The 21,496-nt window shown below is 39.2% G+C and overlaps 2 protein-coding genes across 3 annotated transcripts; both read right to left on the minus strand.

Moving 5' to 3' along the window:
- Positions 1 to 27: 27 nt before the first annotated feature.
- On the minus strand, positions 28 to 18,291 carry LOC108912384 (integrator complex subunit 2). 2 transcript variants are annotated; one of them, XM_018717586.2, is made up of 14 exons: positions 18,146 to 18,291; positions 17,811 to 18,086; positions 17,395 to 17,760; positions 17,041 to 17,305; positions 14,422 to 14,631; positions 14,205 to 14,364; positions 13,835 to 14,117; positions 13,543 to 13,769; positions 13,194 to 13,485; positions 8,792 to 9,210; positions 8,535 to 8,732; positions 1,139 to 1,306; positions 506 to 719; positions 28 to 447 (listed from the first exon to the last, which is right to left on the minus strand). In XM_018717586.2, exons 1-14 carry the CDS (start codon positions 18,159 to 18,161, stop codon positions 158 to 160), a joined length of 3,384 nt encoding a protein of 1,127 aa, XP_018573102.1. In that variant the 5' UTR covers positions 18,162 to 18,291; the 3' UTR covers positions 28 to 157. The 2 variants fall into 2 exon arrangements, with proteins under 2 accessions (XP_018573102.1, XP_018573101.1); XM_018717585.2 differs by having other exon boundaries at positions 1,139 to 1,321.
- Positions 1,295 to 8,256, minus strand: LOC108912382 (probable ATP-dependent RNA helicase DHX34). The gene is made up of 7 exons (XM_018717584.2): positions 7,152 to 8,256; positions 6,665 to 7,065; positions 6,415 to 6,610; positions 6,014 to 6,322; positions 5,381 to 5,954; positions 4,561 to 5,024; positions 1,295 to 4,506 (listed from the first exon to the last, which is right to left on the minus strand). Exons 1-7 carry the CDS (start codon positions 8,008 to 8,010, stop codon positions 3,890 to 3,892), a joined length of 3,420 nt encoding a protein of 1,139 aa, XP_018573100.1. The 5' UTR covers positions 8,011 to 8,256; the 3' UTR covers positions 1,295 to 3,889.
- Positions 18,292 to 21,496: the final 3,205 nt, after the last annotated feature.

The raw sequence follows: 21,496 nt of genomic DNA on the forward strand, positions 1-21,496 counted from the left end.
AAAAAAATAGACACTATTTTTTCAAACGTTAATATTAACTATGTACATATTTTTAAAATAAAGTACAAAATAATCTTAAAAAACCAATCAATTACTTCAAAAAAGAAAAAACTTGACGCCGATTTCACTAACGCGCCGCGCATCTTCAGGCGACGGCCTACTCCTGCCTGTACACCTTGGCCCTCAGCACGGCCTTATCCAGGATTTCCGTAAACGTCTTCTGCGTCAGCTCGCACAACTCCACGCTCTCCTGCGACGCGATCTCCAGCCCCTTACCGAGGTGAGCGTCGAAGTGGGAGGCGAGCGCCGCCTGGGACTCGCACACCCTCGCTAGCTGCATGATCAGGTTGATGATGTCGTCGGTGAGCGGTGGGAAGGCCTCGCTGATCCTCACTAGAGCGGGCAGGACGGGCTTGAAGAGTTTCACTCGTTGGCCGCTGGACACGCCTGGGAGGGAAAAATTTCTGTTACGCCTAAGAAACATTTAAAAAAAATAATAAATTACCTCCGAGTAAGGCGTAGAGCAAGTTTAGAGCCATAACGCACAGGTTGAGGCTCTTCGGTAAGGCATATTGCAGGCTGACGTGGGACAGCAACTGTATCCCGAATATCTGCTTGACCAAGCTGGGTTGTTGCATCAGTTCCTGCAGGAAGTCCAGGCAGATGTGCATGGACGGCACGCCACGGACAACAATCTCTAGCAGTTCGCAAGGATACGTCTATAACACCAATTTTTTAATTAAATTTAATCATTGTGTACGGTGCGAAGAGGAAACTTTCGCACTACTGCAATTAAACGTCATTGCTACTTATGTCTACTGGCACTGATACAAATGACCTACTAATTTGCCAGTAGGCACATGTGCTAGTAGAAACAAAATAGCAATGACATATGCTTTGTAGGTTATATCTCACCAGACAACTGTTTCTAAAGCTCAACGGGTGATTTCTGTATAATTATGGTCCCGATTTAAGTAATAGTTGTTAATACAAGTAATACAGTAAAGAAAAATTACTTTATCAACCTCATTTATACTATGCACTAGTGTACGCTTGCACTTGCGCATGGGTTTGTAAAACAGACTTTACAAATTCAATTTACATTTTCCGGTAAACGATTATAGAGGATCCCACTCACCTGGAAGTGCACCAGCTTGCACAGCGTCGTGTCGGCTATGAACGCTTGGTGGAGGTAGCTGCACACCAGGGACCGTACCTCCTGCAGCGCCCACTGCCTGCCCGGCTTGACCCTGTCCTCGGGCGTCTCCAGACAGGTTTCGAGCAGCATTTGCACCGCTGCGGATTCCTGCAACGAAAATGTCTGAAAAATATTTAGGGCCGGGGTTAATGACAACTCAACGGCGAGCGGAAACTGAATAAACGGCAAGTCGAGAAATAATAGAGAATGCGGATTTAAAAAAAAATTCAGTTTGACGCACAAATCTACGCATTGTAAAGGAAAAAAGTTTTACCTTGAAAAAATTTAATTTCGTCATTACTTAAGTGAATTTTAAAAGATTTACAGCGGTAATCTTGCGCACAAAATGGAACTTCAATGTGAAATTGTGACACAAATCCGAAAATTGTAAATGGAAAAGCTTTACTTTGAAAACGAGAGGAAAAAAACTAGTTTTTTTATTATATAGGTGAATCTCAAAGATAATTACCGTAAATTTGGAGCACAAAATTGAATTTCAAGTGAAATTGACGCACAAATCTAAACAATGTAAAGTGAACAGCTCTACTTTCAAAACGAGATGAAAAAGTGAATTTTTCGAGTAAATGAATTTCAAAAATGAAACTTTACTGTAAATTTTGCGCACAAAATTGAACTCAAATTGAAAATGACACAAATTTGGACATTGTAGATGGAAGAGCTCTGCTTTGAAAAAGGGATGAAAAAATTTATGTTTTTAATAAGAAACTAATTTTAAAAATACACTATTGTAAATTTCGTGTACAAAATTGACCTCCGTTTGAAAATGACACAAATTTGGATACAGTAAAAAGACAAGCTCTACTTTGAAATAGGGATTAAAAAATTAATGTTTTTAATCAGAAAATAATTTTAACAATAAATAAAGGAATTTAAAAAGATACTATTGTAAATTTTGTGCACAAAACTGAACTCGTTGAAAATGACACACAAATTTGGAATCTAGTTTGAGAATGGGATGAAAAAATGAATGTTTTTAATCAGAAACTAAATTTTTCAATAATAAGTGAATTTAAAAAGACAACACTGTAAATTTTGTGCACAAAATTGAACTCCAGTTGAAAATAACATACAAATTTGGGCAGTGTAATGAAAACAGCTCTACTTTGAAATAGAGAATGAAAAATTAATGTTTTTAATCATAAACTAATTTTAGCAATGAATAAATGAATTTAAAAAGATACTACTGTAAATTTTGCGCACAAAATTGACCTGCGTTTGAAAATAACATACAAATTTGGGCAGTGTAGTGAGAACAGCTCTACTTTGAAATAGGGAATGAAAAATTAATGTTTTTAATCAGAAACTAATTTTAGCAATGAATAAATGAATTTAAAAAGATACTACTGTAAATTTTGCGCACAAAATTGACCTGCGTTTGAAAATGACACACAAATTTGGACATTGTAAAGGGACAAGATCTACTTTGAAATAGGGAATGACAAATTAATGTTTTTAATTAGAAACTAATTTTAGCAATGAATAAATGAATTTAAAAATATACTACTGTAAATTTTGTGCACAAAATTGAACTCCAGTTGAAAATAATACACAAATATGGGCATTGTAACGAAAACAGCTCTACTTTGAAATAGGCAATGACACAAATTTGGATATTGTAACGAGAACAGCTCTATTTTGAAATAGGGAATGAAAAATTTATGTTTTCATCAGAAACTAATTTTATCAATGAATAAATTAATTTAAACAGACACCACTGTAAATTTTGTGCACAAAACTGACCTCCGTTTTAAAATGACACAAATTTGGACATTGTAAAGATACAAGCTCTGCTTTGAAATAGGGAATGAAAAATTAATGTTGTTCATCAAAAACTAATTTTATCAATGAATAAATGAATTTAAAAAGACATCACTGTAAATTGTGCGCACAAAATTGAACTCCAGTTGAAAATGATACAAATTTGGACTCTTTGAGAATGGGATGAAAAACTGAATGTTTTTAATCAGAAACCAAAATTTTTAATAAATAAGTGAATTTAAGAAGGGACCACTGTAAATTTTGTGCACAATATTGAACTCCAGTTGAAAATAACACACAAATTTGGACATTGTATCGAGAACAGTTCTACTTTGAAATAGGGAATGAAAAATTAACGTTTTTCATCAGAAACTAATTTTATCAATGAATAAATGAATTTAAAAAGATAGTACTGTAAATTTTACACACAAAATTGAACTCCAGTTGAAAATGACACAAATTTGGACTCTAGTTTGACAATGGGATGAAAAACTGAATGTTTTTAATCTGAAACTAAATTTTTCAATAAGTGATTTTAAAAAGAGACCACTGTAAATTTTGTGCACAAAATTGAACTCCATTTGAAAATAACACAAAAATTTGGACACTGTAACGAGAACAGCTCTACTTTCAAATAGGGAATGAAAAATTAACGTTTTTCATCATAAACTAATTTTATCAGTGAATAAATGAATTTAAAAAGATACCACTGTAAATTTTGTGCACAAAATTGAACTCCAACGTAAATTGACGCCCAAATCAAAAAATTGTACACAGTAAAGTCATGCTTTGAAACCGAGAGGAAACAAATAACGGATAATTATTTGCACTCCACAAACATCCCGTTATAACCTCAAAAACTTCGTTCCAGAACCCCGCACGAATTAAAAAACAAACCCTGTTACCAATTCTTTATTTACAACTCTTTTTATGCTTCAAAATATCGATGGGCGTCAAGCACAAGTCCTTCCTGCACACTTCGCAACGATACTGCTTCGAATTTGCCTTCACCTTCACCGTTTTCTCTTCGCTTTTCTCGCCTTCTTCGTTTTCCACTTTAACGCTAGCACCGCACTTGCTTTCGTGCTGCATAATCCCGAAAACCGTGCAACCCAGCTTGGTTCTCCCGCAACGACCACACTCGAAAGGCGTCGTGCTTATCTCCCCCTCGATAACGCACGCCCACTCCTCCTGCAAGAGACAATTATAAACGACGTTCTCCGTAACGTTCACGCCCCCCAACCGAGCGTTTTTAGTGACGGGATAGTCCGGGTCGAAGGGATTGCTGTTCAGCTTCTCGACGTCGTAGAAATCGACATCGCGGGAGTATATTTCCTTCAGGTCGGCGGGCAGGAGGCGTTTCACGTTGTAGCTGACCTCGGACTGCATGAAATCGACCAGATCCCGCATAAAATAGAATGTCTCCTTCCTATCGATCTCGCTGCTGCTCGAGGGGTCCCTGAGCTTCGCTTCCAGCTTCGTCTTCCATTTTTTCCGGAGCGACACGGCGCGTTGCAGCAGGGTTTTGCCTGAAACAGAGATTAACGGGTTACCAACGAAAACGACCGGGTAAATTGTTGTACCTTGACCGAAGTACGGCGCGTCGATCATCAGGAAATCGTCGAACACAAACTTGGTAAGGGTAGCGTTCGTGGCGACGGTCTTCCCGAAGAGCATCAACGTCTGCACTGCCGGCATCCTCATGGTGTTAACCAGGTACACCTTCTTCGTTTCTAATATGCTCTGGTAGACCAGAACTTGGTGTTTCCTGCTGATCGGGCGCCTGCTGAAGTAACCCGGCGGGGGCACCTCGATATCGTCGTTGTGCAGCTCCAGTACCTCCGGGTTGGTAGCGAAATAGCTCGTCGGCCTCAGAAACACGTAGTTCTTGGTTTTGGTGTGGTACAACTTTTCCGAGACGGTCTTGGAGGAGTTGTGCTCGTCCTCGACGGCTATCTGGGGATACAGGCCGCTCGTCAGGATGAGCTTGAGCATCATGAGGTCCTTGTGGCTGTCTGGCGATGCTTCGTTGAGCAATTTCTGCAATCTAAAGTGAAATATAGTGGCTTCGTTTGGGTTTTCTTTGGTACTCGACAACAAAGCGAGAGGATTCTTCAAGAAAAATTTGTTTGAACTCTCTAAAATAACTGGAAAGCTATTTAAAACGATACACTACATAATTTCAGTGTCGGAACTGGGGAGTTACATAATCACAAAAAATGGCAGTGAAATAATTCGGAGATAACGCTCGCTTCTAACAGCACGCACGATGATAGCCGAATGATGGTTCGTGTGAATAAAAGCAATGGCCAGACTTATTTAAATTAAAAGGTGTTTTTTTTTTGAGTTTTGGAGTTATTTGAAAAATATTCTCGATTAATTTAAAAAATTCCACTCGCTTACCTTTTAAAGTCGTTCGCTATGCGGAACTCCACGTCCCTGATGTCGCTCCTCCCCCCCGCCTCGTCCTCCGGCGCGCCGTACATCTCGAACTTCAACCGTTTCCTCGTCCTCGCCTTGCTCTCGTTCTTCAGCTCGTACCGCATCGACTTCAGCCGCTTCAGCTCGCCGTGCCTGATCGCCCTCTCGCCGCTGCTCAGCTCGCTCTCCGCCACTTTCGCCAGCAGATCGGCCTCGCAGAGAATATCCCTGAACTGTTCCGACAGCTTCGTCGCCTCGTAGAACCTCTGCTCCTCGAGGCAACGCTTGCGGGCCCACGTCTTCGAGTTCTCCGTCCGGTGGTGGCCGGAACGCGACTGAACGGGCGCCGAGTCTTGTTTCACCGACAGCCACTCCTTGTAGAAGTTGAGCAGCGTCGTGGGATCGCCGTGGCTCGACTCCAGAGGCTTCCGCAGGTCCTGGGCTTGGGAGTTGCGGTGAGCGGCCTGCGTCAGGGGACTCTGAACGCTCAGCAGCGACGCTAGGGCCAGTACCGAGTTGACGTTACCGAATACCGTCGACATTATAAGCATCTTACCTGTGAATAGGATAAATGTTAGGTTTAAGTTGGAAAAAACGAGTCTATACTGATCGTACCGATAGATAAGTCGACTGGGAGTTGACTCAAGGCGTCTCCGAGCGGCGTTAGGGCCAAGCATTCCCTTTCTAGCTCCAAGGCGCCGGTGAACTTCAACTTTTCCAGGCCTTCTTCAAGGCTTTTAGCTGCGGGTTTCTCGATGAAAGGGAAATTGGCTATGTCGGCGAGTCCGAGAGATATCATGTGAAGCAGCAACGAGTCCAACGGTACCAGGTGTATCTCGGCGGGCGTGAAAGCCTCGAAATTCTTGAAGTCCTCCTCGGAATACATGCGGAAGCATACACCGGGTCCGGTACGACCCGCTCTGCCTGGAAACGTGCGAGTTGAAAAAAAAATCGAACTTGTCGCAACGTTTCGCATTAAAAACCATCTTTTCCGCCCACCCACAAGAAACACTCACCTGCTCTTTGCTTGGCGCTATCCTGAGATATGTTAGCCTCGCTGAGCTTGTTCACGCCCATCTGCGTATTATACGTCATCCTGTTCACCTTCCCCGAGTCGATGACGAACCTTATGCCGTCGATCGTCACCGAAGTCTCCGCTATATTCGTCGATATAATGCACTTCCTGACGCCGTCCGGCGGGTAATCGAACACCTAAAATGCATCCCGCCTACAATACACAAAACTTAAGACTTAAATCGGGCATACCTTGTCTTGCTCCTCCAACGAGAGGGTGCTGTGCAACGGCAAGACTATCCAATTGTTCTTATACTGGCCGTACTCCGTTACAGCGTCTGCCAGGGTCGATATTTCCGAGAACCCGTTGAGGAATATCAGCACGTCCCCCTTCTGATGGGGCGGATACTTTTCGTCGATCATCTGCAAGATCTGCAGGTAGGGGCCGCAGTCGAATTTGTCCCTCTTCCTCTCGTACGGGTCTTTTATTATCGGCTTGTATTGCACCTCGATGGGGTACAGTCGTCCCGGCACTTCGACCACCTGGACGTTCTCCTCGGCGAAATAGTCGCTGAATAGCTTGATGTTTATCGTGGCAGACATGAGGATCAGCTTGAAGTCCTCTCGTTTGTGCAACAGGCACTTCATTATGCCTTCAATTTATTTTGTGGTAAATTGCCGGTTGGTTATTAAACGAAATATGAGTTGTAGAAGTTAAATCGAACTAAGTCGCACTTACCTATAAGGAAGTCTCCGTGCAGGTGTCTTTCGTGCACCTCATCCAAAACAATAACGTCGTACAAATTCAACGTCTCCTGCTCGGAAGCCTGGCGCAGCAGCAACCCCTCCGTCATGAAAATTATCTTCGTGTCGGCCCTTTTCGTCTTCTCGAACCTGATCTGGTACCCCACGGTGTTCTTGTAATCCGTGAGCGTCTCGTAAGCCACCCTCTTCGCCAGGCTGACGCAGGCGATACGCCTCGGCTGGGTGCACACGATTTTGTCGTAGCCAGCCTCCAAGATGTACTGGGGTACTTGCGTGGACTTGCCGCAACCCGTATCGCCCGCTATAAGCACCACCCTGAAGTCCCTCAATTTATCGATGATCTCCTTCTTGTACTGCGCGATGGGGAGGTCGTTCTGGGCTAGTTTCAGCTTCTTCAACTTCGAGAAGTTCGTCTTCTGTTGGAAATCTTGATACACTCGGATCGACAGCAGGAAATCCTTGAAGTCCTCGAACGATATACGCATTCTCTCGCCGTTTCTATCCAACACTGGCAGCTTGTCGTAGAGCAATGTGGCGTTCTCTATAAAGTTTACGTTCAAGGCTTTATTCCTATCGGTCTCCGAGGTTTTTTTCAGAGCTTGCAGAGCCTGGTATTTCGCGTGGAACTTCCAAAAATCCTCAGGTTTGTTAACGGCGGCTTGTTCGTCCAGAAAACGGGTTAATTCATGCCTGTAGTCCTCCACCTTTCTGTTTCTAGGCGAAGAGGATCTTCTACGCTTTTTCTCGCTACGGGGAGGCGACCTCGACTGCGGTCTTTTGCGGTAACGGTGGCGCTCGGGGGCGCTGTGCCGCCTTTCGTGCTTGCGATCCATCCGATTTTGCGACGCAACTTTTCACGGGACACTAATTTTTGACGAAAAACGCGACCGATATCGATTTTTTGAGGTTAGGATTCCTAAAATAACAATTGACAGCACCGCGCGAAGTTAGCGCTGAACTTTCAACTTGCGATAACTTCAAGAAGAAGTGAAAGAAAGCGATACGTTTGAACTACTCTACATGTGTCAAGACTGTCAAGTGTAGTGATGCTGGTAGCTTAAGCGCACGTGGTGACGTCAGTTAAGAGAAAGAAGAAAATCATTCAGAAATACACAAAAAATAAAGAAGACGACAGGGAAAAACAGATATTATAAAAAAAAACATAAAATCCAGATAACAAATAGTTATTTTTTTTTTTATAGTATTTTGTCACACTATAAATATTAAAAAATTGTTTACTAAACACACCTTTGCATTACGATTTTTAATTTACGATGTCACAAAATGCAAAAAAAAGGGAAAAAGATGTTATAAATTTGAAATTAATCAGGGCATTAAATAATTCAAAGCCACTTACCTGCGCCGCGATGCAAGCCCTACACATCTCGTCCCGTTCGGTCTCGTTCGTCAGCTGCCCGGACGGGTCCACCCTGACGTGCGTGTGCAGGTGCTGCAGCAGCTGGCTCCTCGAAGACGCCAGGCTGGCTCTTAGCACCCTCAACACAACAGCGTAGACCGGAGCACAACGAAACACCCTCTCGTCGCATCGCATAATCTGAAAACGACAATTTATTTCAAAAACATGTCGACGCGTTAAAAAGTCGTTTAGTCCACCTGCAAGGGGTCCTCCGCGACGTCTATCCTAGCCAAGCTCGAGAAATCGTCCACTAAATTCTTCACCGTTAACACCCAGAGCCTCCTGGGCAGCACGGTGTTCAAACGGAACCACACGTCCTTGTAGAGGTCCTGCAGGTACCTGGGCACGCTGTCCGCCACGAAGTTCCTCGCGAACTGTGTGAAGACCTCGGCGAAGGGCCAGATGTCGATGGCTTCCTGCCTCAGCAATGTCTGAAGGAGCTTGGCACATTTCGACGGCTTCGTCTCCACCTCGTTGAAGGCTTCCACCATTGCGAGCTCAGACAAATGGACGGGCTTGAACTCGTGTTGAATCGCCATGTCGTCCAGCCAGTCCTCCACCAGGGTGAGGTGGGGGAAGTGGGTGGCCAGCAGCTTCAAGAGGGGGCCGAAAAGTCCTACGATAGACACAAATTTTGTTTTGAACATAATATAGTCATACTCTAAAAACAATAGGCGACTGCGTCAAATGAACTACTTTTTAAAATCTGCAAGAGATGGCGCTGTTTTTGGTAGATTCGTAGGGAAAAATAAGTCATAATTTTGAATGTCGTGATGTAATTTGTGTTTCATATCTCTTTTTATGTTGTGTAGCTATGTCAGGCATTTTAATATAAAGATACAGGCAAATTAAAACCTTTAATTTTAACTTCCTTGGGAAAGTAAAGTGATACGTGTGCTGAAAAGCACGTTATTGCTGTAACGCAGCATTGAACTATATATTTTCATTTACAGTTAAAGAGAACTGACAAAAAAAAAGAAGAAACATAAAACGGATGGTTTCCCTGCGAGAGTGATTTTAAGTTAATAAAACAGATGTCGCCCTTACCGCAATTAGAACGTCAGTAGGTGTAGTTCAAATGAACTATTTTGACAGATGACCGAAGATTTGAGAAGACAAACAAAAATAACTAGAGGTCCTGAATAAGGAATAAGGCAAAGCCTTAGTGGAATCTACAGGGTTTGCAATGTTTGCATTTAGAATAGTGATGGGAATAATCGAATGAATTAAATAATCGAGAGGTTACCTTTCGAATTAATTTTATAATCGAATGATCATTCGAATGATATATAATCGAAAGTCCACTTCCAAAATTTCCGACCTATCCCAAAAATTATATGCGAAAAAAAACGAAATTAATGACTCGCGTATTGCGGCATTTCTTCGTTGTCAGTTGAGTGGTTCATCAGCATGTGTTTAAAATGAGTAGTCGCCGCCTAAAGAGATCCATTGTTTCGGTTTTTGAAAAAAAAAAAATTATAGAAAACATAATTTTTATATTATTTTCATTCATATGAATTTCTATTCTTGCTAAATAAAGCTCCCTTTTAAACAGCCCTTCAAAACCGCGCGATGCCACTCATAAAAATACTGCATATCTTTTTTATGCGATGATAATCGATTGTCTCATCCATCCTCTCGGCCGTCTTATCTCGAGGTTTTGTAGCTCGTTAGAGCGTTGGAATAATCGAAACACCTGTGCTCTCGCTCGAGCAGCGCGTTTGCGTTATTCGGTGATGACGAGTGACGATTGACGTTAGTAATGCTGTGGCCACTGTCATTCGTCATTCGTCTAAGAATAATCGAATGAATTTAGATGATCACTCGAGATATCTCGAGAGATTTTCATAATCGATATAATCGATAATTTTCATTCGAGTAGTCCCATCACTAATTTAGAACCAAGACATCCATTTTGTTTAGTATCTTTTAGGCATTTTTGGTCAGTATATGACCATTTTTAGGCCCAAATTCTTCACATGTGCACCGATTGACGTGAAATTTTAACAGTCAGTAGAAAATTGATCAAGAAACAAAAGTTAGGTAGTGCCGATGTGTGCTTTCACCCTGGGGGTGAATGCCACCCCTTCTCGGGGGTGGCAATGAAGGTACCCGTTTTAATCGCAATAAAAATGCTCTATAATGGTTTTTCTAAAAGTTAATATTTTCCGAGTTATTTGAGATTGAAAATGTTGATTTTTCATTTAAAAAGTGCATGTTTTTTAACCATTTTTTATAAATAACTCGAAAACCTTGCGTTTTATCGGAAAACCCATGTAAAGCAAAAATAAAGCTTTTGAAATAACTAATAAATAAATAATAATAATTTTTTGTTGATTACCGTAGATGTAATAATAACCGAGTTATCACTCTCTAAATGTGATTGTTTATTTTTCGGAAAGTAAAATCGAACATTTCACCGTAAAATAATGGCGAAGGAACTAATTTTTCGAAGAAAATTAATATAACCTTTTTTAAAGTGCTCGGAAAGACCTTTATAATGCTTTTTGAAAAAATTTCGTAGCTCAAAAACTCGCGGAGTTATGATGAAAATAAAATGGTCATCTCATTTTTTCGGAGAAAAAATCAACAATAAAATCTATGGCTGAACCATAAAAATAGAAACTAAGCGTAATCCATGTACAGTTGACTTTATTTAGGTACTAATAATAGGGTCTGCAAGTTTGACTGGTTTAGAATGCCTAAATTAAAAAAAGTTTGAAATAATGAAAAAAAATATTTTTTTAATTTTTAAAAAATTTTCCTTTTTTTCGAAATAACTAAAAACTAAACAAGATAAGTAAAAAATGTAAGGGTTCAAAATTAAAGGTCTTTTTATTAGTAATATTTTTGCTATCTTTCAATTTTTCTGTAGAGCAAAAATTACCTGCGATATTACGTTTTTTAGTTTGCATTTGCGTGTAAGGACCACCTTCTTTGAGCCCTTAAAACCTAAAAATCTCGAAAACGAAGAGTTCAAGACCCTTCAACTATAAAGGTTAATTTGTAGCTCTTACAATTCCCTACAAATTGCTTTTTGGAGCGACAAAAAATATTAAAAATTAAAAAAGTTATTGTGAAAAAACGAATTGTATTATTTAGTGAAAATTGTCAGATCGTGTAAATGGCTTAATTTCAGATAGTTTCCGAGGCGTAATGCACGCACAAACACAAACACACATGTCCAAACAGAGGAAGTCGAGAGTGATGATAGTTCTTTAGATGATATGTAAATTTTTTATAATGAAGTATAATTGTATAATACACAAATAATTTTTATTTTCCCTTTCACTAATTACATAATTTAAGTTTGGAGTTTTAAGTAATCTCGTTGAATTTAGTAATGTATCGTTGAGTCTTTTGAAGCAGGTAAAAATTCTTCAATTCCTCATTAAGCGTTGTTTTTAAGGGTTGAAACATTGCAATGAATCATCAGTAATATTATAAACAGTGATGAGTAAAATGCTATGAAGATGTGAGCAAAATTTTTTGCTTTACTTCCTGCAATAAGGGCGGTTTCTAAGGGTTGAAACGTTGCAATAAATCATGTATTATTTCATAAACAGTAAAAAATATTCAATTCTTCATTATTGCTCAGTGAAAACATTTCAGAGCCACGAAAACTAATTTTTGTTTTTTTTCCTCATAAGGGGATTTTAAGGGTTGAAATGTTGCTACAAATCAAAAATTATTATTCAAAACATAAAAGAATGCTTATTCTATTGACATAACACTTCAATCTATGGTTTTTACGTTTTTTGCGAGAAGGGGTAGTTTTCACCCCCTAAAAACGATGGAAGCACACATTATGGATATGTAACTTTTGTAAAGGAGGGTGAACTGAGCTTACTCACCAATTTTCATGAAAATCGGTGCGTTTGTCAAGAATTCAGAGGTAATACCCTATTTTTACCATTGTATACTGGACTATTTGTACATATCTTCTTTGCGCTAGGCGGTTCAAATTGATAAATATGTTAAAATGTTAAACATATTGTGTTCGTGAAACGATAACGTTAGCTTGAAGAAAGGAACTGATTCTTACGGCTGCTGTACTGGGTATTTTTATTTCATGACCTATTTTTTAACTCAAATGTGTAATATTCCGATGTATAATGCCGATAATCCACAATTCTGATTATTTTGGCGGAAATATATAACTAATTGGCTATTACTCTGAAACTGTTAGCTATATCGTCATATATCACGTAAAATCAAGAACTAACATAGTTTTAGGATAATAACGTCTGATAAGGCAAAATATATTGCATTTTCACTAACAAATGTACATATTTGAAGACCAATAAAATGACTCGAGGGTAGGTTTATTTTAATTATTTTTAAATGTAATAGTGACATCAACAACTTCACGTAAATGTCGAACTACAGAAATAACCATATAGTCCTGCTAAAAAACTACAACCAGAGTAACATGGATGTAAAAATCACAGTAGTAGGCACACCTTAAAAAATAACCTGTCAGCGAACGATCCGCGCCTACGATTCAAATGAACTACTTTCCGAGAGATGCCTGAATATTCATTATTTATAGAAACGGTTCAAGTTTTGCAATAGGTGTGAAATAAATAAGTCACTTACCCGAATAGGAGCTCTGATCTTTCTGCGCGTGGTGCAGCAGGTACTTGATGGGCAGTTCCGACATGAACTCCGAGGTGTACCGTTTGATTTTCCTCCCACTGGACGCCAAGGTGTGCGCGTTGTTCAAGCGGCAGTCCTCGTACAGCAGCAGGTAGTACAGGAGCAGCAGCTGGGGGGTCAGGCTGGTGTTGTCCACCACGACGTCCTGGTTTTCCGAGTTCGCGTCGAACTCCATGGTGAATATCGACTGCTTCTGGTCGAAGTACTGTCCGAAGATCGAGCTTTGGAACACCTAGACGCAAACCGTCGAATAATACAAAAAAATACGTACAGCGGATCCGAACGGTACCTTACGGATCTCGTTCTCGGTCAGCGGCTTGTTGGTGTGCTCGACGTTCTTGGCGTTGGGCAGCACTATGCTGTTGACGTACACCTCCACCAGCATGGGCAGGACGGGGTGGAGGGGGCTGACGCTGGTGCAGATCTGCTTGTAGATCCAGTTCTTGATGTTGACGTTGTGTTTGGCGAACGCCCTCGACTTTAACAGCTGGTGGATGCAGTGGATCGGTAGGAAACCTAGAGCACGGGAAATATGATATTTTCCTTCGATACGAGTCCTTTTAGTAGCGTTTCCGCCCTACCCGTCATGTTGGCGCTCAGCGAGTTGGTGACGGGCACCTTGACGGCGTGCGCCGTCACCACCTGCTCCGTGAATATCTCCTGGGTGAACACCTGCTTCATGCGTGTCATGTTGTTGTGGCGGATGGCGATCTTCATGCCCAAAGTCGAGCAGACGAGGTCGCAGATGGCGCTCAGCTGGTTGCTGTGGAAGTGGATGGCCATGAGGAGAAGCATCTCGCCGAAGGAGGCGGTCACGCCGCTGGCCGACTCGAAGTAGGCCTCCTCCCTCACCAGCCACTGCACCTGCGGGCCGTGAAATATCGTGTCGAACAATTACGTTTTTTTTGGCAAAAAAAAATGTGGTGCACCAACAATTTTTACCGCACTTACCCACTCTATGCTCCTTCTCTCGTGTTCCGGTAACGACACCAACGACGGGCACGCGATGAGCATGCAGAGACCTATGGACACGAAACGTACGCCGGCCGGCGTCGGGTTGGGGTGCGACGTCAGGAGCTGCACTATCAAATTCACCTCCTCGTCTTGGAATCTGAAAAATATTCGGGTTCACGAAACTTAAAAGTAGATAAAAAAAATGCTAACTAACTTGATGGCGGCTATGCCCCTCAACGAGCAGTATAAACGTAGCAAAGCCGAAGCCTGAACGACCAGACTGTCGGGCAGTTGGCCTTCGGGCGAGGCCCCGATGATTTTCTGTAAGCGACGCAGCAGTTCGTCCCTAAGCTGCTGCAGGGCGTTGCTGGACACCTCGCCTTTCCTCTTTTGCCCCGTCCGGATGAACATGGCTATCCAGTTTCTAGAACGCAATCCGATTTAAAAAAAAAGAAAACTTTTGTGGGATTTAGTCCCCCTAATAATAAAATCGAGAAGACAATAAATAAACAAATGCACTAGAAACCGTTCTATTTAGTCGTTTCTGAGAACGAAGTATGAAGAACGTTTTTAGAGAGAACGAAGTCAAGAGATTTACGTTTCTATAAAGAAAAAACAACAAAATGAAGTGTTTTCTCAAAACCGCTTGTTACAAGAACGTTCGTATATGTATTTTGTTCCCAGTTCGTTCTCTGCAAGAATGTTCTCGTGTACATTTTGTAACAAGTTCTTTCCCTACAACAATGTTTAATAAAGAAGAAAAGTAAATTCAAAATGTAATATTAGCTGTACTAGAAACCGATCCGTTTTGTTGTTCCTAACAAAATATGGCGAAGGAAGTCAAAAGTTTTACATTTCACAAAGAAATGTCAATAACAAAATAAACTGAAACATGTTCGCAAAACCGCTTCTACAAGATTGTTTGTTTATTTCGTTCCCAGTTCGCCATTCTTTGCAAGAATGTTCTTGTCTGCATTTCATTGCAAAAATGTTTAGTCAAGACCAAATCGAAAAACAAAATGTATATATTATTTTTTATTTTCTTAGAAACTGTTCTGTTTTGTTCCTTCCTGTTCCCGAGAACGAAATATGATGAACATTTTTAGAGAACGAAGTCCAAAGATTTATTTTCATAAAGAAAAGTTATCAAAATAAACTGAAAAAATGCCGTAAAACCGCTCATTACACTGGTTTATACATTTTGTTCCCGGTGCGTTCTCGTGTGCAATTCGTTAAGTTCGTTCCCTACAGTCAAAAACAAATATAAACAGAAAATGTGTATATTATTCTTCGTGCTGTATTAAAAACTGTTTTCTCTTGTTATTAATGAGAACGAATTATGGGGAACATTTTCAAAGAAAACAAAGTCAAGACATTTACACTTTCATAAAGTCAACAACAAAATGAACTGAAGTTTCCACAAAACAGCTCTTTACGAGACCGTTGGTTTATGCATTTTATTCCCAGTTCATTCTCTGCAAGAATGTTCTCGTTTGCATTTCGTAACAAGTTCTTTCCCTACAACAATGTTTAATAAAGAAGAAAAGTAAATTCAAAATGTAATATTAGCTGTACTAGAAACCGTTCCGTTTTGTTGTTCCTAACAAAATATGGAGAAGGAAGTCAAAAGTTTTACATTTCACAAAGAAATGTCAATAACAAAATAAACTGAAACATGTTCGCAAAACCGCTTCTACAAGATTGTTTGTTTATTTCGTTCCCAGTTCGCCATTCTTTGCAAGAATGTTCTTGTCTGCATTTCATTGCAAAAATGTTTAGTCAAGACCAAATCGAAAAACAAAATGTATATATTATTTTTTATTTTCTTAGAAACTGTTCTGTTTTGTTCCTTCCTGTTCCCGAGAACGAAATATGATAAACATTTTTAGAGAACGAAGTCCAAAAATTTGTTTTCATAAAGAAAAGTTAACAAAATAAACTGAAAAATTTCCACAAAACTACTCATTACACTGGTTTATACATTTTGTTCCGGGTTCGTTGTCCACAAGAACGTTCTCATGTGCAATTCCTTACAAGTTCGTTCCCTACAGTCAAGAACAAATATAAACAGAAAATGTGTATATTATTCTTCGTCCTGTATTAGAAACCATTTTCTCTTGTTATTAGAGAACGAATTATGGGGAACTTTTTCAGAGAAAACGAAGTCAAGACATTTACACTTCAACAAAATGAACTGAAGTTTCCATAAAACAGCTCTTTAAGAGATTGTTGGTTTATGCATTTTGTTCCCAGTTCGTTCTCTGCAAGAATGTTCTTGTTTGCATTTCATTATAAGTTCGTTTCCTACAAAAATGTTTAGTCAAGGCCAAATCTATAAATAGAATGTATATTATCTTCATTCTATATTAGAAACCGTTTCATCTTGTTGCCCCTGAGAACAAAATATGAGGAACGTTTTGAGAACAAAGTCGAGAGATTTACGTTTTCATAAAGAAAAGTCAACAACAAAATGAACTGAACAGTTTCCTCAAAACCGCTTGTTACGAGAATGTTGGTTTATGCATTTTGTTCCCAGTTTGTTCTCTGCAAGAATGTTCTTGTGTGCATTTCGTTCCAAATTCGTTCTCTACAAAAATGTTCCGTCAAGAACAAATCCAAAAACAAAAAGTTTGTATTTTATTTTTTTTACGAGAACATTTCTATATTTACTATAATTTTTCCCTAGCAATAACGTTCCCCTCATGCCATTCCTTACAAAAATGTCCCTTATTTATAGTCCTCTCGTATTCCTTTCTATCCAAAAATGTTCTTACAATTCGCAGCGAATCAAATCTCGTTCTAATCTCACGCATTGATCTAAACCATCGCTTACCTTATGGTTTGGTCGTTGCCGAGCAGCAATCCCGATACGAACGCCACCATGTCGCCCTCCTCGTCCGTACTGGCGTTCTTGTCGAGGTGCTCCAGAGACAAAGTGATGGCCAACGCAGGCATCCTGCACAATTCCACGCACTTACTTCTGATCGTAAGAGCCTGCGAAGGATTCATCTTGCAGAGCAACGATATGGCGTTGGCCCGTACTGCGCTGGAGATGTTCTCCTCCTGCTTCTCGCCGCTCTGGATGAGGTAGGTGCAAACTGGCGGCAGAAAAAGCGCAGAGGTTAAAGCAACGTAGGTATAGAAACTGACTGCTTCCTGTTGATAAGCGAGTAAACATGAGACGTACCTTCTCTGAAGCAATCGGGGAAGTTGGCGACCAAACGGCAGATAATAGCAGGTCCGTTGTGGACTTGGAGCAGAGTTTCCGTGATGTTGGTGATGTTCAGGGTGGTCGGTAACTCGGCGATCGCTATGCAGATGATATCGGCCAGTTCCTCGGCGAATATATCGTTATCGAACAACTCGGACGATTTTATGTAAAAGTCCTGTTCCGAGGTGCTTTCGTTCCCCTCCTGGATCAGAGACTGTATATATAGGAGTTCGCCGAGTAAGATGCTGAGGCGGCGGGTCATGTCGCTGCGTTCGTACTCCAACGCCATGCTGGTGTTGGACAAGTTTCCGATTAAGATAGAGTCGTTTTGGACGGTATTTCCTAAAAATATTCCCGCTATAGATCTAAAAATTATTATTGAAATGCCTTACCTTTCTGTCGGAGTTGTTGTTCTTTTTTCACATCGATCTCCAGCTTGTGGAAGTCGATAGACAGCAAAGCGACTATGGAATTCACTAGTTCCATGCCTGACACGATTGTTAATATGTTAACCTTCATATTCGTGCACTTTTTAGAAGTGTCCAGCGGTGATATTAGCCCCATCCTAACCAAGCAAGGCAGCACAGGGCGGATTTCTTGCTCGGTGCATTTGGACAGCTCCTGCATGTTAACATGTTGGATCGCGCGGAACACCTTGGGGTCAACACCTACAAAGTAAAGTTTTACAATTTTATCAACATAGCAAATGTTTGGATTTGGGACAAACCTTTTTTAAATGTCATTTTCCTACTTTCTTTTACTAGTGCAAGATTCTGTCACTTCATCAGTACGGAAAAATTGTTAAATTATATTTTAATTTTCATATTTACTTTACATTACATCGATCTCTTAGTTTAGTTAGAGGTTATACGATTTGCGGCTTGCGGCTAGTTCTTTCTCTTTACGATGTTCATTGTTCTATGGCGTACGACGACGGCTATTATCCATAAAACGGAATTATCATAATTTCCATAATACATAAAATGGCTGAACAGTCGCAATGAAGTAAAAAGTAAAAAGGATACAGAGCTTTTATCGCAATTGAAATAACGTGTAAATACGATACGATACCTGAACGAGAATAAGTAATTCTCCTCAGTTTATGTTCTTTTTATTGTGCATGAAACTCATCCTTTGCAAGTTTTTTCCCAAATAGAATAGATTTAAACTCCGCCCCTTAGAGCATATACTACTGGAGGTAGCATGCTATTGCGCAAAGTGTGGCTGAGTGTGTGAGAGAGACAGACAGTTTCTCAGTATATGCAGTTTCACTCTAGCACGCACGCGATTGGGTAGAAGCGAATGCTCGCGCTTATTGGCTCCCGCAGGGCGTGCGTGCCAGAATGAGACAGCATTAACTGAGATACTGTCTGTCACTCTCAGCCACACGGTTCGCAATGGCTGCTACCTCCAGTGGTATATGCTCGAAGATCACTGTAATACCTGTGACTTAGGTGATGATTGTCCTAACGTAGAGATGGCGCTGCCTACCAATTTAAAAAATAAGGATCTGGTACTGTAATTTCAGACAAAATCCCTGGATTGAATACATTTTAATATCAGGTACAAACCACTATAATTTCGAGACTTTCATTTCAGGGATTTTATATATTTGTTCACGAACATAACGCCAAGGGACTTGGACAAAAACTAACTGTCCCAGTCGAGGAAAAATCCGAGGAAAAAGAATATATTTAACTGAAAAAAAAATATATTTTACTTTTGCTCTGGACATTGTATGAAAATAAGTACCTAACTATAATTTAGTTTAAACATATTCGATTCTAATTTATTTAATTGTTTGTAAAGCACGTATTTTATTTTTTGCGAAACGAAATCAATATTTTTAAATAAGTGTATTCGTTGGAATAGTCGTAATCAGATAAGATAAATTACCTTTCCACTTTCCATTGTCTAAAATAATAAAGAACTGCTTATCGGCAAGTTAGATAAGATAATTTTATCTTGGTCGAGTTGTATATTTTAGAATTTACATAACGCTACAGAATTAAATATATTTTATATTCTGTGATAACGCGAATTGCTTTGACCATTTTTAGGTGAAAGGTGAAATAATCTAGTAGTTACAAAATTGTTTTAATCCATCTACCGATTCAGATAAGACTGTATTTTATTTACTTTTTTTTAATATTTTGTTTTTACAAACGTAGATTTGTCTTATTTTTTATTATTTCCCAGGACAGTGGCCAACAATAAAATTCTTCTACATAAAAATTTACAAATTTATTAAAATTATGTATCAATTTCAATCAAAATTACGTATCAGTGAAATTTGTATTTTTATTTATTTTTTATTATGTACCTAGGCTTTTTTGATACTGCAAAAATAATTATTTTAAAACATAAATTAGTTTTAGTTACAATTAATAACATATCTATGTACTAACATTACTTAATAATAAATAAATCAAGTAAAAAATGTTAAATTTATGTAAATAACAACTCTTTCTAAATGTAACAATTTCAAATCAAATTTCAAGAGAATCAAATTCTCTTTTGAAGCAACGGGTGTAGAATAAACTTTTTGCTTTATTACTCCTCAAACATAAAAATCTAATGGAGTGAGGTCGGGAGACCTTACTGTCCAATTCCACGGTCCTAGGCGTCTCATCCATCTATCTTCAAACATTTCAGTCAGCTGTTGATCGATTTGATTGTGACAGTGAGGTGGAGCCCCGTCTAATTGATACCAACACTTCCTTAGTTGGTCTAAAGGTATATCATCTAGAAAATCTGCCACAACCGTTTGCAAAGTATTGAGATATCTATCGGCATTTAAATTTTCTTCGTAGATATGGTAAAAAATTTGGTTATCTTTAATTAGACAAAAAACATTTGCGCTAATTTTATTTTGAAAGTTTCTTTCCCGGATAACATGAGGATTTTCAGATGACCACAAATGAGTAGTATGTCTATTAAAAATACCTTCTCTCGTAAATTTTGACTCGTTTGTCCATATAATATGTTGCAAAAATTGTGGATCTTCTTAGTATCGCACTAACATCATTTCACAAAATTGTACACGTTGCACGGCGTCACCCGGACGAAGAGCAGAAAGTAGCTTAAATTTGTATGGATGTATATCATTAGTTCTTAGCATCCTGTGAATGGACGCTCGTGAAATGCCTAAATCATACTCTGCGGCACGAGTTGAGGATTCTGGATGAACATTAAAATAGACTAGCACATTTATTACATTATCGTTACTCTAAGTTATTGGTTTTGGTAAAATTCATTCTACACAAATTCAACCATACTCTAGTTGATTTGCTAAAATTCTTCCTTAACCTTTTTCTGCTCATTGGTGGCAAATTTGGATATGTCCCATTAAAAACTGTACATGTTCTGGTTATAATCCCATTGCAACGTACGTGAATGAATAATAAATTTAAAATATCAGCATTTGAATATATATTGTTTTCCATTTCTTATAAACACTAAATTAAACTGTCACTGCAAGACACTAAGAACAAATTGACAGTTTATTTTTTGTTTTGGAGTTTTGCTAAAAATTGCACAGCTATCCTCGTAAGAAATTACATGATTTTAGGTGATTACACAAAAAATAGTAGATATCTTAAAAACTAGAAGAGATAGGTATAGGGAACCCTGATACCGTTCGAACGAGAATAAAATTTTTAAATAATCTTATCAATTTTGCTCTTTTTTAAAGCTAATTCAAACAAATTAAAAAAAAAACTGCCTTTTAGTAAAAACTTTTGCGGGCATTCCAGATATGGCGCAGTTTTAGCTCTCAAAAGCTTTTATCGGGTCTTTTCTGTAACGCTTTTGGTTAAATTTAAAAGTCGAGGCCACAGTAAAAATTTTAACCTCCCATTGTCTAATCTGGTACTGTATTCACTGCACAACTGCCTAATTAAAAAAGATGTGTATTTTTCAATAATCAAGTTAGAACGACAAAATTTATAGGGACATAACTAAAACCCTAAGCTTCCCTGTCATATTTTCAAAATGACTTAATTTCATACAGGGTGGTAGAAATGTAATGCCGAATTTAGTCAAGTTTAAACCATCTTAACTTATTTTTTTTAAAGGA

The sequence above is a fragment of the Anoplophora glabripennis genome, unplaced genomic scaffold (genome assembly GCF_000390285.2).
Source record: "Anoplophora glabripennis isolate ALB-LARVAE unplaced genomic scaffold, Agla_2.0 scaffold987, whole genome shotgun sequence".
Lineage (NCBI taxonomy): Eukaryota > Metazoa > Arthropoda > Insecta > Coleoptera > Cerambycidae > Anoplophora > Anoplophora glabripennis.

Coding starts and splice junctions, on each gene's coding strand:
- LOC108912382 (XM_018717584.2), bottom strand. CDS start 8,010: ATGGATCGCAAGCACGAAAGGCGGCACAGCGCCCCCGAGCGCCACCGT. Junction 7,066..7,151: donor GCACGGAGACTTCCTTATAG/GTAAGTGCGACT, acceptor AATAAATTGAAG/GCATAATGAAGTGCCTGTTG. Junction 5,025..5,380: donor ATAGCGAACGACTTTAAAAG/GTAAGCGAGTGG, acceptor ATTTCACTTTAG/ATTGCAGAAATTGCTCAACG.
- LOC108912384 (XM_018717585.2), bottom strand. Junction 17,306..17,394: donor CCCCGATTGCTTCAGAGAAG/GTACGTCTCATG, acceptor TTCTGCCGCCAG/TTTGCACCTACCTCATCCAG. Junction 13,770..13,834: donor GCTGAGCGCCAACATGACGG/GTAGGGCGGAAA, acceptor CCCGTGCTCTAG/GTTTCCTACCGATCCACTGC.